Source organism: Dryobates pubescens, chromosome 16 (assembly GCF_014839835.1).
Source record: "Dryobates pubescens isolate bDryPub1 chromosome 16, bDryPub1.pri, whole genome shotgun sequence".
In the NCBI taxonomy this organism is placed as follows: Eukaryota; Metazoa; Chordata; class Aves; order Piciformes; family Picidae; genus Dryobates; species Dryobates pubescens.
In genome coordinates, this window is record NC_071627.1 from 24872768 (window position 1) to 24888191 (window position 15424).

A 15424-nucleotide genomic window follows, 5' to 3' on the forward strand; every position below is an offset into this window, starting at 1 on the left:
AAATTAAACTATCCATTTTCCACGGAACGACCCAAGGTCCACGTTCTCCGCGGTAGTCCCTGAGACAGCTCCCACTTCTGATCAAAAATACACCCCACAAACAAACCCGGCTTCCAAAGAATTCCTGCCAGCCACTTCAACTGTGGGAGAACCTCCCCAAAATCCTTCGTTTCCCTGGAATGCCGACAGAATTCCTGGAAATGATTTGCCGGATCTGCGGCAACATTTTCCTAGGCAGGGTTTTAGGCGAGTTGGGGGCGCGTACGGTCGGGACAGATATTTCCCACCCAAATCCACCACCGAACAATAACCTGGCGGGTTCCACAGCCTGTCCTTTACAGTCGGTTTTATTGTTCAGGCAGGTTTTATTACGAAATCGTGTCTTTCCAAGAGGATTTTTCCTTCTTATCGCGTTTAGGGAAGGGAGAACCTTTTCTCCGAGAAAATACCCCCGGATTGAACGATGGTTTCTTTCCCTGCCGTGATCGGATAGATGTTGCTTTTCAATAACAAAAGGGGAGGAGGAAACATTCTCTAGTAAAGCCGAATTCCTTCGTTAGACCGCCTCCTAAACCTGCTAATAAAACTAATTCGTTTTATTTGCCCTGAACTTTTATATCTAACCCGGCGTGCTGATTAGCACAAGCTTCTGGAAGGCAGGAGGTTCCTATCTCTCCCCGAGATGGACCCTTCAAGATACGGCTTTTGCCGCAATGAAACTGGAAAGAAAAAGGCTTTATCTCGGCAGTGTTTGCTCCGCGGGCAGTGGAGAGGAGCTGGGGCTGCGGTAGAACTGGGCGCAATCAGCAGTTTTGGTGGCGGAAATAAATAAATAAAGGAGAGGGGGGAAATAAAAATTAGAAGGAAAAAATTAAAAGGAGGGGAGGAAAGGAAAGGAAAGGAAAGGAAAGGAAAGGAAAGGAAAGGAAAGGAAAGGAAAGGAAAGGAAAGGAAAGGAAAGGAAAGGAAAGGAAAGGAAAGGAAAGGAAAGGAAAGGAAAGGAAAGGAAAGGAAAGGAAAGGAAAGGAAAGGAAAGGAAAGGAAAGGAAAGGAGAAAAATATATAATTAAAAAGGAAGAAGAAGAGAGAGAAAATAAATAAGGTAATATAGAAGTAGCTGAATGCACACAAAAGTTAATTGTGCCTCTGATTTTTGCATTTTAGAGCAGGAAACGTGCAGCTCTGCAGACATTCTCTGCTGTTCTGAGAACATTAAAGACCCCAGCACGTTATTAGAATATTTCAGCCTCTCAGGAAATGTCCTGTTTAAGGGAAATGTGTTTTCCCCCATCCAAATGCTGGAGCAATTAAGAGGTTGTTCGCCCGAAACAAGGTGGGGGAAACCCAGACGGAAACCTGATATCGGTGGTTCCAAACGCGAAACTCTTTTTTTTTTGCCTCGGAAAAAGGGTCTTCAGCGAATGCCAACGGAGTGCCCGGGCCTTTGATTATCCTGCTTCAGAGGCATCTTTTTTAGTCCACAAAAGAGGCATATTTCGGCATCTAAAGATGCCCGGAGTAACATGAGCAGGCTGCCTCGCAAACTCCTGTGCCCCTTCCTCCAGCAATTAATAAGAAAAGTATGTTCCCTCTGCTCGGAGGGGGAATTGCGGGACCATATTGTAATCTTCCCTTCTCTCCCCCCCACCTAGGGAAAAAAACAAACGTATTCCTGAACTGTTCATCCTGCGATGGCCATCGCTGACCCTCTCTCACGACAAGAGATAAACCCAAGGCATCACAAAAAACAAATTCATCTTTTCTTAGAGCAAAGCTCAGTGTTCGTGGTCTGAAGGATGCAGAGAGGGCTGGGAAGAAGCTCTGGGCCAGGATGGGACTGTACCACCAGGCTTTTGTGGACAAAATCAGTTGTCCCAGGTTGGCAGCGGACACCCAGAAGATGGTTTGATTTGGGGAGGGGTGGAGGGTAGGACCGAGGAGGAGCCCCCCCCCCCCCCCCCCCCCGACAAGTCTGCTTCCAGCTGCAGAAATCCTAATAGGAAAAACCGTTTCTCCAGCCGTCACTCGCTGCATTTCAGGAAAGCCTTGGGGTATCATTTGTATCTGTCAGAAAACATTAAGCCTTCAACTTTTTCATCCCGAGTTTTTGCAAGAGCTTGCCGCTGGCCACCGGCTCCCGAGGCAGCCCCGGAGTGGGATAGGGATGGTGGCGAGAGGTTGGGGGAAGCCGGAAGGAGAAGCAGCCCCGGATGCTCCAGGTGCCCCGGGAGGTGCCACGTACCAAACACCCCGAGAAAATTCCTTTTGCCCATCGAGCTTCAATGTCGGGGAAGGCCGAGGCGGTGGGGCAGGGAGCAGGACGGGGCAGGGAGCCGGGGGGTAGGAAGTCTTCCTGCGAATATCCGCTGTGCGGAGGGGCCCTTACGCATCCGCGGAAGGCGGAGGCTTGGCCGGCTTGCGAAGGGACGAAAGCTGCGGATCCGAAAGGGGCTGATTCCGTTTTGCACAGCTTCTTAGGAAAATTGCTCTCCTGGCTGCGCAGAGGACGACAGGCCGGCTGTGAGCCAGCGTAATTTTCCACCTTCTTCTCCTGAGCGATTTAGCATGCTCTCCGGGCTGGGTTTCCTCCCTCTCCCTGCTGCCCGCTCCCGCCAGACCGGGGTGGGGAGGATCCAGCTCCGGCGGGAGGTCGCCGGGTGCCAGGGCTAGTTTCACCGTCTTGGGGTTTACTCAGTTTTCCGTTTGCTCCGTTCTGATCCGGGCTGGGGCTATGGGGAGTGCTGAGCTTTGCCTTGCGAGGGGGCGGACACTCGGGTCTTCACCTGGTTTTAGGGCAGGACACCCTCAGGACACTGCCCCGACGGACACCTCCCCCTCCTGTTACACTGCAGCCACAAACAGTGTCCCGTCTGTGCTCCGTGGGGCCCCGCGCAGCCCTCTGCGCAGCCCTGCGCGCAGCCCTGAGCACATTCTCGGCCTCTGCTTCTTCCCAACTCACCATGGGTCAGAGCCACGCATCAGTAAATGTCGAGAGAGGGGGTTGGAGGCCGAAAACCCCGTGACGGGGCATTTGCGGAGAGGGAGGCTGTTAAAATGCACCTGCACTGTCGTGGTGATGCCAGCGCTGGGCACAGGGCAGCTGTAGCATCTCACATCACCCCAGGCACCCGTCAGGCACTTGTGGATGGTTTTGTTATTAAAAGTTGGGTTTCTGCAGCAATTCCTGGCTGCTGGTCTCCATGAAGGGGATATCAAGTGGAGGTTGTCTGCCTTGGCTTGCCCGAGGCTTGGTTTGACCAGGATTGCTTTGTTTGGCTTTGGTTTGGCTTGATGTGTTTGCATTGGTTGTGGTTTCATTTGGCTTGGCTTGGTATGGTTGAGTTGGTTATGGTTTCGTTTGGCTTGGTTGAGTTGGGTTGGGTTGGCTGAGCATGAGTTTGATTTGTCTGGGTTTGTTTGGGATGGGTTTGATTGAGTTGGATTTAGTTGAACTGAGTTCGGTTGGGTTTGGTTGGATTTCGCTGAGGTGTGTTTGGTTGGGTTGAGGAGCCTCTCCCTCTGCTTTTGTTTCGCCGCATCTCTATTTTTCAGAGGGTTTCCCTGCTTCTCTTGGGCAGAGGTGCACTTGGAGGGAGATGCCCTTCATTTTTGTAACAATTCCCAGTAAGTTATGGACTGAATCCGAGTCCATACAACGCTAATAAATCTGAGGAGGAAAAGCTGGCAGAGAGTGAGCCTCACTGCCTTATATACAGCCCAGGTGGTTTTGTGTTGACTGCAAGCACCGCAGCCCGTCAGGGATGGGAAAGCAGAGACCCTGGTGGGACACGGCTCTCGAAGGGCATTGGGAGTCTTGCTCCCTTTCAGATGCATCTTATCCTCTTCTCCGTAAGACTGTCACTAGCGTGGCCAGCGCTGATGCGTTTATAAGCACTGCCCTTCGTTCTGAGGTTATTTATAGCAGTAGGAAGCTGAGCGGTTTATTTGTGGGTTTCCAGTGTTTTACAGCTCCTCGATGCACCCTCTCCCTAGCCGGGACTCATCCCGGGGTGCGGTGGCTGAGCGGGTGCGGGGTGCTGATGCTCCATGTGGAGTTTTCCCACACAGCACCCGCCCCACTTATGCTGGCCACATCCCGGCCAGAGCTCCGTGGGCTTTGCTCAGCCCCCCGACCCTCACTGCCCTTCTCCCCGGACCTTCCCACACCCACGCAGGTTGCAGCTCCCCAGGGCTGGGCTGCCCTCCTCCGCTATGGTCTTTCCTCCCTCCCTCCCGGCTCCTAGAGAGCCCAAGGGAGAGGGGGAGCCCATGCCCCGAGGCCACTGTCCTGTCCCTCCACCGTGAGGCCACCAACCCTCTTTCACGTCGCGGGAAGAGCAGGCGGCTCTGAGTGGAGCATCAAGGCTTGCACCTTGGGTGCCGGCCTGGCTGAAAGGCCATGTGTGATGCCAGGGAAGATGTGCGTGACGTCAGGGAAGATGAGCGTGACGCCACATAGACAAACTCGTGATGTAGAGCCTTCTGGAGGGGATTGCTGGCAGAGAAGTTTCCCCAGCATCCCAAAATGAAGCGGGCCTGGTGGGAAGGAGAGAGGAGAAAGCGCAAATCCTGGAGCGACCGCCCTGCGACTGAGCTTTGTTGTCGCGATAGATGGTGTCGCGACCAGAAACAGAAAGAACTGGGCGGATTTGGCTCTGTGCGATAGGAGAGCGCCTGCTCCCTAAAGCGCAGGTCGAGAGGATGCCCTTCAATCCACGGGACGTGCAGACAACGTACATAGGGACCCGTGTGCGCGAAACGCCTGACACACGTGTGGGGGTCGGGAAGGAGCTGGGAGCGGCAGGGCCGGCCCGTTCCTCTCTTTTTCACACCAGTATCGGGGGGTGTCTGCCACATGGATCCCCCAGAAGGAGTTGGGGGCATCTGTCACCCTGGGAGGTGGCCGGACCCGGCACTAGCGCGCCCGTGAAATCACGCGTGTACCCGGGGCTGAGCAGGGAGGAGTTGAGCCTAAAACGAATTTTTAGAAAATAGGGTTTATTGAGCAGAATAAAAGCCGCGAACTCAGCGCACTGGAACAAATAATACAAGAAAAAGACAAAAATTATCCCACCACCGGCTTGGAGGATGCTGGGAGCCAGAGCGCAGCAGGGAGGCGCGGGATAGAGCCCCCGGAGACCTGTCTCGGGGCTGCCGCCTCTCCCTCCCTATGGAAATAAAGGATAAAACATGTACTGGGAAGGGTTTCAGGCATGGTGCATGTCTGCAATCCGGTCGCCCTCCTCCTCCTCCTCTGGAGGAAGGCCGTCCCTATCTCCTGCTGCTCCCCTGGGAGGAGGGCTCCATCCTTCCCATGCCGTGGGCTCCTGCAGCAGCTGAGCCCCTGGAAGCCCTGAGGCCCTGGTAAATATTTGCATTTTAAACCACGGCCCCCTTTAGCAGCGCCGAAATTGCCCAGTTCACCTCGAGTGCCCGAAATTCCCAGTCGCTTGCAGGCTCCTGAGCGAAGTTCAGCTGGGAGCGGCGGACAGACAGACGGACATCAACATGTCACTCAAAAAAGAGGGGGAATAAAGGAAGAGATGGGGAGGCCTGACCCTGTACATCCCATAAACTGCAAAAGATCCATAGGTGGAGGGGTTAGGAGATTTGGGCTCTCCACGCCTGGTGTCTCATGAGTGGGGGTGTCCGGGCTGCGCGGGGCTCTGCCAGAGGATGTAGGGAGGACCCGGCAAGCATCACCCCGGCAGGGTAGGAAAAAGTCTGGGCAGCTGGAACGTAGCTTCCCTCCACTTTTCCATAAACCAGTTCAAAAGTTCTCTTCCACATCTTTACTTGATTTGAAAGCAAAATAGAGTGTCAAGATGGATCAGTTAAAGTGAGCAGAGAAAATAAAGAGGAGGGAAGGTCCTTTCCCCAGGCTGAGGTACAGCCAGGTCCTTTTCTCACTTCCCTTCGCCCCCTTCCCCGGTGGTACCCCCGGTTCCCACCTGCCCCCTGAGGCTGAGAGCTTCCCGTGGGTTTTTTTTCCATCTCCTCAAAAAAACCCCGTGGTGTTATCCTGGAGGGCTCAAGGCCCTATCGCAGCCTATGGGGACAAAACCGAGGACCGCCCCCTCTCCACCAGCGCTGTACCGAGACAGGGAGCACCGCTCCTCGCTGCAGGAGAAGGGGGATGGAAGAGACCCTCACCCAACCCCTCCCCGCCGGCTGCCCGGTCCCCGGGGGTTGGCAGAGCCGCAGCCACCCCTTCGGAGGGTCACCGTGAGTTCGGCTGCGGGTGGAAAATTATTTGTTACTAATCACGTGCTGAAAGATGTGATGGGAGCGGTCCCCAGGCTGCTGTCCCTTGGTCCTGGCCGCTTTATTATCAACCCCACGGCCAGAAGAAAAAGAAAACAAAGTTAAAAAAGGATGAAACCAACTCAGACACATATCCCCCCCAAAATATCTCCTCTATCCCAAAGGAACGCGTTCCCCGTGGGGGCGAAACTCGCAGCCACACGCAGGGATGCGTAGGGATGCTGAGGGGTGAGCAGACTGGACGGGGACTGCAGGAACGGAGGAGCGAAGGTTCCGCGGTCCAGGGAGGCCCAGCCGGGATGGGTACGCGGATACTCGCGGAAGTGCCGTGCTGCGCAGGGGCGCAACCTGAGCGTTCGGAACGCTGGGGGGAAGGGTGGGCTGGTGGGGTGCTGGGGGCTGGCAGGGGGTCCCTATCGACCCCCACACACGGCTGGGAGTGATTTTCCATCTTTCCATTCGTTTCTGAAATATTTTTAATACCTCACCAAGCTGGGAGGGGGAGGGGGAGGAGGGGAAAGGAGGGCGGAGGGGGGGAGGCACCCACAGAGGAGACTCAGCCGGGCGGCGGGGGCTGGGAAGGGGCCGGGCAGGGGTCCGCGGGTCTGACCGCGGCCGTGCATGATCCGCGCATCAACGGGGAGCGCGGAGGCAGGTCCGCCGGCGCGGCCGGGCTGGGCGAGCACTAGATGGAGTGATGCATTAGCGAGACGGGGAGGTTTTAACCTTCAGGGGGAGGAGCCCCGTTTAACTACAGGCATTTGTTCTAGGGCAGGTCACTTTAATCTCTTTAGCTTTAAACTGTCCAACTCGCAACTCGCGTTTTCTCTATAAGGGATCTTTACCACTTCCCTGCCTATGCGGCCGGACTGCCGTGCCTCTCCCCGAGCAGACACAGCCGGCTCCCAGGCACTGCTCAGAGCTCTTCTTCCGGCACCCTTAAAATAATATTGGTAGTAATAAGTGGATTTGGTTTTGTTGTTTGATTTTTTTTTTAACCTTAAAAACTTACCAAAACAACCCCACCAAACAAAACAGGGGGAAAAACCCAAAACTTCTTGTTGCTTTCTGTGTGGAATAAACACCTGCAAACTCCCCCAGGCAGCCCGGCGCCCCTGCCATGGATTCCTTTAAAGGTGGAATGAATTTGGAAAGACTGCCCGAGAGCTTGAGACCCCAACCCTCCCATGACATGGCTTCCAGCTTCCATTTGCAAAGATCCTCGGAACCCAGAGACCCGATCGACAACTCAGCCAGTGAATCCTCCGACACGGAGGTGCCAGGTAAAACCACCCCCCCACCCCCCCCCCTCCCTCTTCCTCCATCTACCCTGCACCCCGCGGCCCCGGCCCTCTCCCCCCCCCCCCCCCCCCGCCCCGCACCGCCTCCCCCTCCCCATCTCGCCTTCCCGTTTGCCTTCCCTGGGCTTTGCCAGCACACCCTGCACAAAGCAGAGGCGTTGGAGGGAGAAACACATACCGGGGCGAAGCGGGGGGTGGGGGGGGGTGGGGGGGGCGGGTAAGAGCTGCCAGTGATCCCGGCAGCTCCAGCCCCAGCGAGTCCCGGGAACCAGAGAGCGGGGGCAGAAGCTGCCGCCCCCGGTGTGCCCAGTGCTGACAGCCGGGAGGACAGACAGGGCTCCTCAGTTCCATCCCAGGATCTGCGATATTTTATTTAAAATACAGTTACTAATTGATGGGGTCGAAGGGAAAGGGGGTCCTCGGGGAGTGTGGTTTTGCTGGATGTTTCTGAAATAATGTCAGCTTTTCCCTGGATTTATTTTCTAGCTCGGGTGGTGCAGAGAGAGCAAAAGATCTCTCTGTCAAATGGAGGGAGGGGGGGAGAAAACAAAATCAAATAAAGCAAGCAAAGCGCCGCAGAGCAGGAGAGGCAGCGTGGGCCGAGCGCAGGCTGCGCGGGCCGGCGAGAAGGGGATATGTGCGGCCGCAGAGAGGTTTCTCTGCTGCAAAGGGTCTCTCCGCTCCCTGACCACCATATGCGAGGGCTGCAGGGAGAGCTGTGGTTTCCCAGTTTGTGTTCAATTAAAGTAGCACCATTTCTAGAATGAGAAGGCGAGCCAGGAGAAGGAAACAAAAGCTGCACTGAGGAGCCCGACACACACTCCCCACCGACACTCTTTCGGGGCGAATTTTATCTCTTATTTAATTTTATTTTTTTCTAATGCCTGCTGTTGCTCTTCGGAGTTTCAGCAGCTCCTATAACCTACCGAGTGACTGTGGCACGAGTCGGTCCCGAAGTGGAACCGGGTGATAAACGGGGTTTGGGTTGTTCCTCCCAGCCTGATTCGCAAACAAAGTTAGGGACCGGCGTCTGGAAGGGACTCCGAGATTAGAGGGGATTATTTGAGATTAGAGAGGGAGATTTGCTCCCTTTTGCCCTACCCCTGTGTGTGACCCCGCGGTTCTGGAGGAGGGCTAAGGACCTCCCTTCTTCTCTTCGCCGAGAAGCTGCAAAACACGGTTTGCTTTTTTTTGACGCACAAACAAAAGGTACAAAAAAGTTAAAGCTAATATGCTTCATGATTTGAAATTGTACCACAGCCCGGGGTGGAGATCGGATTTTAACGAAATCTTGGAGGGGTTAAACCCAGAGAGAGGCGAGAGGCCGGGCGGTATCCCACGGCCACTCTCCTATTGCTTCCTGGCTCGTTCTCGGCCCAGTTTGTCTGTTTTTTTGGTGTTTTGTAGGGTTTGTTTTGTTTTCCCAGCCTAAACCGAGAGGATTTATCTTTGTGGGGGTTGGTTTGGTTTCTCTTTCTCCGCCACCGCCGTCCGTGCGTCTCAGCCAGTCCAAGGGCCGAGGGGAATGTGGGGGGACTGTTTGCAATGGGGTCCATGTTGCAAAGGCCTTGTTTGCTCTGCAAACCATTTCCAACAAAAAGAGGCTGGCTGAGCTGCAATCGGCCCCCTTGGGGGTTCCACTGAGCCGCTGGAACTCGTTCCCCACTCGTTTTTGCTATGGAGGGTACCCAGGCAAGGAGTGATCGAGGGGTGACTTTGCAAGGACAGGACCTCCTAGGCTTTGAATGCAGCCCGCGATTATTTTTAGACTCCTGCTTCCCTCGCAGAGGTTAGGGCTGTAGAAAAGTCCCTGGGCCCGTTGTCGCCAGTATCAAATCCTCGGAAAATAAAGGGAAAAACAAACAAATAAACAAACAAAACACCACAACCCAAAAAGCTCTAAAGGAAGGGAACTTTCTAAAAGGGGGAGGAATACTCTAAAACGTGGAGGCGGGAGGGACTGAAAGGCAGGGGTGAAAATATCTAAAAGTAGGGGGGGAATAAATCCTCTAAAGGAGAAAACTGGTCGCGGAGTTTGCTTTTTGCAACAGCCGGACCCAGGCAGAGGGGTGGCTTCGGCACCCGGACCCGCAGCCTCCCGCCGCCCCGGCCGCACCTTCCCCCGCTCCCGCCGGGGCCCGGGAGCGCATTTCGTTCCGGCCTTTGAGTTCCTTTTCGAACGCCTGAAGCGGGTGAAATCCGTCCGAAAGCCGGGATGGGAGAGACAGAAAGGCTGATACAAAATACGTTTTTGTCCTCCCGGTGCGGCGGGGCCGGGGCTGGATTCTGCTTCCAGTCCGCGCAAATCCCCAGCGCGAAAACGCTCCCGGGTTGTTGTTTGTTTGGTGGGAGCTTTTTATTGCTTCTTTCGATATGATTTTTTTCAGACAGTTTCTCTCAGCCTCGTGTGAAGATAAACATTAAAATCCTAAAAAGAGTAAAAAGCATTTAGAAATAAATAAGAGGGGGAGCGGAGAGGCAAAGATTGAGGGTGCCTTTTGCAATTAATTGCTGCTGGATTTTACACTCCTGGCCTCGCAAAGTTTCCTGTCGCGGCCGAGCATAACAAAGACAATGGAGCAAAGATCACGTCTTGGGTTGGAGGGAGTGAAAAGGTGCCGTGGAACGGCAAAAACTTCTCCCGATGATGCGAGGAAAACTTGCTCCGAACCAGAGGTCCCACTGCTTCCCCGGGTACCCTGTGCCCGCTGCAAGGGCTCCGTGCTCCTTCCCCCGGGAAAGGCCAGGTTTGGGATGCGGGGTGCTGAGTGGGTGCAGGAGAGGCGTGGGTGTCCCTGCGGGATGCTGAGGGGACCGTGGATGCCCTTGTTTTTGTTGTTGTTGTTCACGCGTGTATTTCTATTCGAAAAATAAAACGTAAATAAATAAGATTTTAAAACCAATCCTCCAGAGAAGGAGCGCAGCGGAGAGCAGAAAAACGAGGACGGGGCCGCCGACGACCCGGCGAAGAAGAAGAAGCAGCGGCGGCAGCGGACCCACTTCACCAGCCAGCAGCTGCAGGAGCTGGAAGCCACTTTCCAGAGGAACCGCTATCCCGACATGAGCATGCGGGAGGAGATCGCCGTCTGGACCAACCTCACCGAGCCCCGAGTGCGGGTAAGAGGAGCGGCCATCCCCGCCGGGATCCGATGGTCTTCTCCGGGCCTCGCTGGAGGTGGTGGTGGGCTCGGGAAAATCACCCCTTTTAGGAGCCGATGAGGGGGGTTGAGAGCTGCGGTAGGTTTGATTTTAATTATTAAAACTAGGATCCAGGCCCCAGAAGGAGAAATTTATCTCCCGGCCATGGAGAGATGCTGCTCGACATCCGGCCCTGCGCTTGGGGACTAGAACGAAAAGTAAGGGGCGAGCAGCGAGGACGTCCCGCTTAGGAAGGGCCCAGTTGTGTGTGTGGGGAACCCTTCTGAGCTGGCTTCAACCCAGTGCAGAGCCTTAGCAACTCCCCACTCGAACAACTGAGCAGCTCCCGCGGCCCTTCGCCGCGTTCTGGTTATTGCAAATAATCCAAACAACCGCCATCATTTCCCAGCAACCCGCTGCTGGGTGCTGTGGCGGCGGCGGGATCACGGCTTGATCGATCGAGCTCGATGGATCCATCGGTCGATGTCAGCCCCTCCCGGGCGCGCATCTCCCGCGGGCAGAGGGAGCGGCTGTTTGGGGAGGCCAGCGATGGGTAAAGCGAAAGCCAAGGGCTGGGAAGCGGTTGTGCTCCAGAGTCAATGAGCCCTGTAGACACATTCTTGTGGTGAAGGAGCTTGGTCTTTGCACACCTCGGAGCCGATGCCACCATATACACATATAGCCCAGGCAGTTCCCGGGTTGAGCAGGAAAGAAATCCGGGAGAAAGCTGGAACGGCGGAGGGCAGCCCCACCATCCCCCAGATCCACTTCTTTCTTTCCTTCTTTCTTTCTTTCTTTCTTTTTTCTTTTTTTTTTTTCCCATTGGCAATTAAACCTCGAGTGACCAAATCGGATTAGAGAAGATTCTGCGTTAAACCTTTCAAGAGTAAACACCCATCTGTAAGGGCGAAAATGCATCTGAAAGCGTTGTCTTAATTGAGTTTAAAAAACAAAACAAAGCCGGGGCATTAATATCGGTGGAATATTTCCGGAAGCAAATAAAACTAATATACGAGTTTCCATTAACATAATTTCGTTCTCCTTTTGCGTGGAGACGTTTGGGTTTGATGTTCTGAGATTGCAGATTGCAAATTTAACCTTAATTTGCTATAAGGGCCTTCCTTTAAAATGTCTAGGAGCCATAATTAAAACTATTACCCTCATTTTCAGGAAATTCCTGTCTGGAAGCACCTTCCGAGGAGTATATTACAGGTTTTGAACATGTTGGCTTTCGTTTCCTCTTCATATGGGATTCTTTTTATTATTGGTATTTTTTTTTTTCAATAGACCCCATCATCCAGCCCCCTCCTCCCCCGAAGTTTCCATCCTTAAACCCGGGAGTTATAATAATTGTGCCATTTCAGCATTGGGAAGGGAAACGCGAAAACCTGCTCCAGCACCGGCTCCAGCGTAACGCCCGCGGGACCGGCAGGCTCCGGCCGGTGCCCCGGTGCCCTCAGGGAGCCCATGAGTGGATGGGGGGTTGTGGGGGTGTGCGTTCGGTTTATTCAGAGAAAATCGAGGGCGAGGGGGAATGCAGCAGGAGAGACACACAGGCCAGGCACAGTGGGCAAGGCAGGACATTGCTGCTTTTCAACCCGGAAAAAAAAGATTTTGGGGGTTGCCCATCTTCCTTCCACGATCTAAATAAAACCAAACAACTAAAATAAGAGAGAGCCTCGATCAGGTTTTTGCATCAGGAGCGGTCCCCGCTTCTCTGTTCCCTAGTCAGGGCTGTAAATTCTCATTAGATACAAAGGCAGAGGCTTCAGCTTTCCGAGAGCGATCCGGGATTGATTTTTCCCTTTCTCTCTCTCTCTTTTTTTTTTTTTAACCTAAACATACTAATCCAATCCCCTTTTTTATGATCTGTAACAGGGGACTTTTATTACACAGCATTAGCGTTCGGAAACGCGGCGGAGCCGGCCCTAATCCGAGCCTTCGCCCCATACCTTGCGACGGGGACAAGAGCGATGGGGGGGACAGGGGGGGACATGGCCAGGGAACCGGGGGTCGCGGACACCCGCTCAGGGACCCTGCGTGGAAACACGACTGCGCGCATCCCGGCAGGATGCGCGCAGGAACCGGGATACCCCCAGCACCCCGCGGAGAGGAACGCGGGGGCAGAGGGCTGCGGGAAAAGGTGGTGAGGGGCCATGTCCGCAGCCTGCGGAGGTAGGGGTTGTTTGATGGCCCCCATTCCCCGCCGCAGTCTGCCTGCTCTCCCATGCGCGCATCTGCGCTCGGCGCGGGGAGGGGGACGGCGGTGGCCCTGTACTCACTGTGTTCCGTCGGCATCCCCTCCCGTGTGCTCCCCTCCCTGTAGGTCTGGTTCAAGAACCGCCGAGCCAAGTGGAGAAAGCGGGAACGGAACCAGCAGATGGACCTGTGCAAGAACGGCTACGTGCCACAGTTCAGCGGGCTGATGCAGCCCTACGACGACATGTACGCCGGGTACCCCTACAACAACTGGGCCACCAAAAGCCTCACCCCGGCTCCTCTTTCCACCAAGAGCTTCACCTTCTTCAACTCCATGAGCCCTCTGTCCTCGCAGTCCATGTTCTCGGCGCCCAGCAGCATCTCCTCCATGAACATGCCCTCCAGTATGGGTCACTCGGCAGTGCCGGGCATGGCCAACTCCGGCCTCAACAACATCAACAACATCAGCGGTTCCTCGCTCAACTCGGCCATGTCCTCGCCGGCCTGTCCCTACGGGCCACCGGGCTCGCCGTACAGCGTCTACCGGGACACTTGCAACTCCAGCTTAGCCAGCCTCAGACTGAAATCTAAGCAGCACTCCAGTTTCGGCTACAGCAGTTTGCAAAGCCCCGGCTCCAGTCTAAACGCCTGTCAGTACAACAGTTGACGGACTTGACACAAACCACCTCCGACAAAGCAAGGCAGAAGCAAAGCGACGTTTAACGGAAAAGAAGAAAAAAAAAATCATATAAAAATTTAAACCCGACGATGATTAAAAGCAAAACCCGAGAGAGGAAAAAAAAAAAAAGTAAAACCCAAAAGCCAACAACAAACAAAACAAACCGACAAAACAAGATACCACCCACAAAAACAAGCCCAGTAAAAAACAACAACAACAAAACCCAAACAAAACCGACACCAAAAAAAAAAAAACCACCCCACAAACAAATCAAAACCAAAAATTCAGCCAACCTCGACTAGAAATAATGAGTTTTTAAAAACGCTTCATACAAACCAAGGATGCAACCAACAAAACAGCGCTTTGAAACCAAAATACAATGAAAAATCAACAAACAAAGAAAACCCCAAGCCGTAAACGGGCCAGAAAACTCTTGCAAGAGACGCCGAAATCTGGTACATGGATGAGTTGCAATTTTTTTTCTCTGGATGATGCGGGTTGTTTGTGTTTACTTGAACTTGCACAGGAGTTGGTAAGGCGGCCGCTGCCCCGGGGGAGGGCGGCGGGGATGGGGGCGGGGGGGCACGGGACGCACGTCGCGGTGGTAAGAGCTGGTGGGACGGTTCTTGGCCGCTTGTCGCACGGGAAGAGTTTGGTTAATGTTTACCACTGAGAAACAGAATCACGCTCGAGAGGAAAAACAAACAAAACCAGTTAAAAATAAATAAATAAATTTTAAAAAACACACAAAACCAAACAGAAAAGAGACCGGGGGGGGGGGGGGGGGGAGGGGCGGGGGGATGGGGGAGAAAAAATATAATTCGCAGAGTAGATTCTGCGGGGAAATGGTTAAAATATTAGGTATGAAACTATTAAAAATAATAATGACGAGGGTCAACCACTTATATAAGGTTATATTTATATCTACCGTTGCATTGTGCCGGATCATTGTCCTTGGCCGTTGAATAAATTGTTTTTAAAATGCATGATTCTTGATGTTTCTTTTCTTTAGTTGGAAGCTATGATCCAGTCAGTCCTGATAGTAAGCAGCTCCAGGTTCCTACCTCTTCGTCCTTTCCAAAAGACTGCAGAGAGAGCACAGAAACCCTCCAGCAATGCGAAAAACTCTTCAGCATTCTCCCCTTTCCCTAGTTTTAGCCTGATAATGAAATTATCATTCACCTTTCTTGAGCTGTGAGGAGGGTTATGTCTCTTAAGAAAAAAATAATAGAAAGAGAGAGAGAAAGAGAGAAAGAGAGAAAGAAAGAGAGAAAGAAAGAAAGGGAAGAAAGAAAGAGAGAAAGAAAGAAAGAAAAGAAAGAAAGAAAAGAAAGAAAGAAAGAAAGAAAGAAAGAAAGAAAGAAAGAAAGAAAGAAAGAAAGAAAGAAAGAAAGAAAGAAAGAAAGAAAGAAAGAAAGAAAGAAAGAAAGAAAGAAAGAAAGAAAGAAAGAAAGAAAGAAAGAAAGAGCACAAATTGCCATTCACCTTTATCGAACTGCAAGGGGGTTTATTTCTCTTTTTTAAAAAATGGCACAAATAAACCGAACCATTTTTAGAGAGTCTAGGGGGGGGAAAAAAATCATAATAAAAAGAGGTGGAAAATGGTGTTATGAAGCGAGTTGTGAATCCAGACGTTGCATCTCTGCTAGAGAAACAGAGGGAATCTGCGTCCAGAAAGGTTGCTGTGTAAAGTCGAAAGCGTTCCTTGCTTTCCCAACCGTGAAGGAAAACCGAGGAATTAAAAAATAAAACCCAGTTTTAAATAAACCCGGTAAACCCCAAGGTGCTCCGAAGGTGTTCTGCTCTTAAGGTGTTGTTATGTAAATGTAGATACGTTAACAAG

General features: G+C 53.0%; 1 protein-coding gene across 1 annotated transcript; it reads left to right on the forward strand.

Annotated features, from left to right (window-relative positions):
* Nucleotides 1–7384: 7384 nt before the first annotated feature.
* Nucleotides 7385–13569, forward strand: PITX1 (paired like homeodomain 1). The gene is made up of 3 exons (XM_054168482.1): nucleotides 7385–7547; nucleotides 10477–10682; nucleotides 13030–13569. Exons 1-3 carry the CDS (start codon nucleotides 7385–7387, stop codon nucleotides 13567–13569), a joined length of 909 nt encoding a protein of 302 aa, XP_054024457.1.
* Nucleotides 13570–15424: the final 1855 nt, after the last annotated feature.

What these genes read in the sequence shown, in the direction of transcription:
- PITX1 (XM_054168482.1), top strand. Translation starts at nt 7,385, where the DNA reads ATGGATTCCTTTAAAGGTGGAATGAATTTGGAAAGACTGCCCGAGAGC. An exon ending in CTCCGACACGGAGGTGCCAG is followed by an intron (nt 7,548 to 10,476) that starts GTAAAACCACCC and finishes CCAATCCTCCAG; the next exon opens with AGAAGGAGCGCAGCGGAGAG. An exon ending in TCACCGAGCCCCGAGTGCGG is followed by an intron (nt 10,683 to 13,029) that starts GTAAGAGGAGCG and finishes CCCTCCCTGTAG; the next exon opens with GTCTGGTTCAAGAACCGCCG.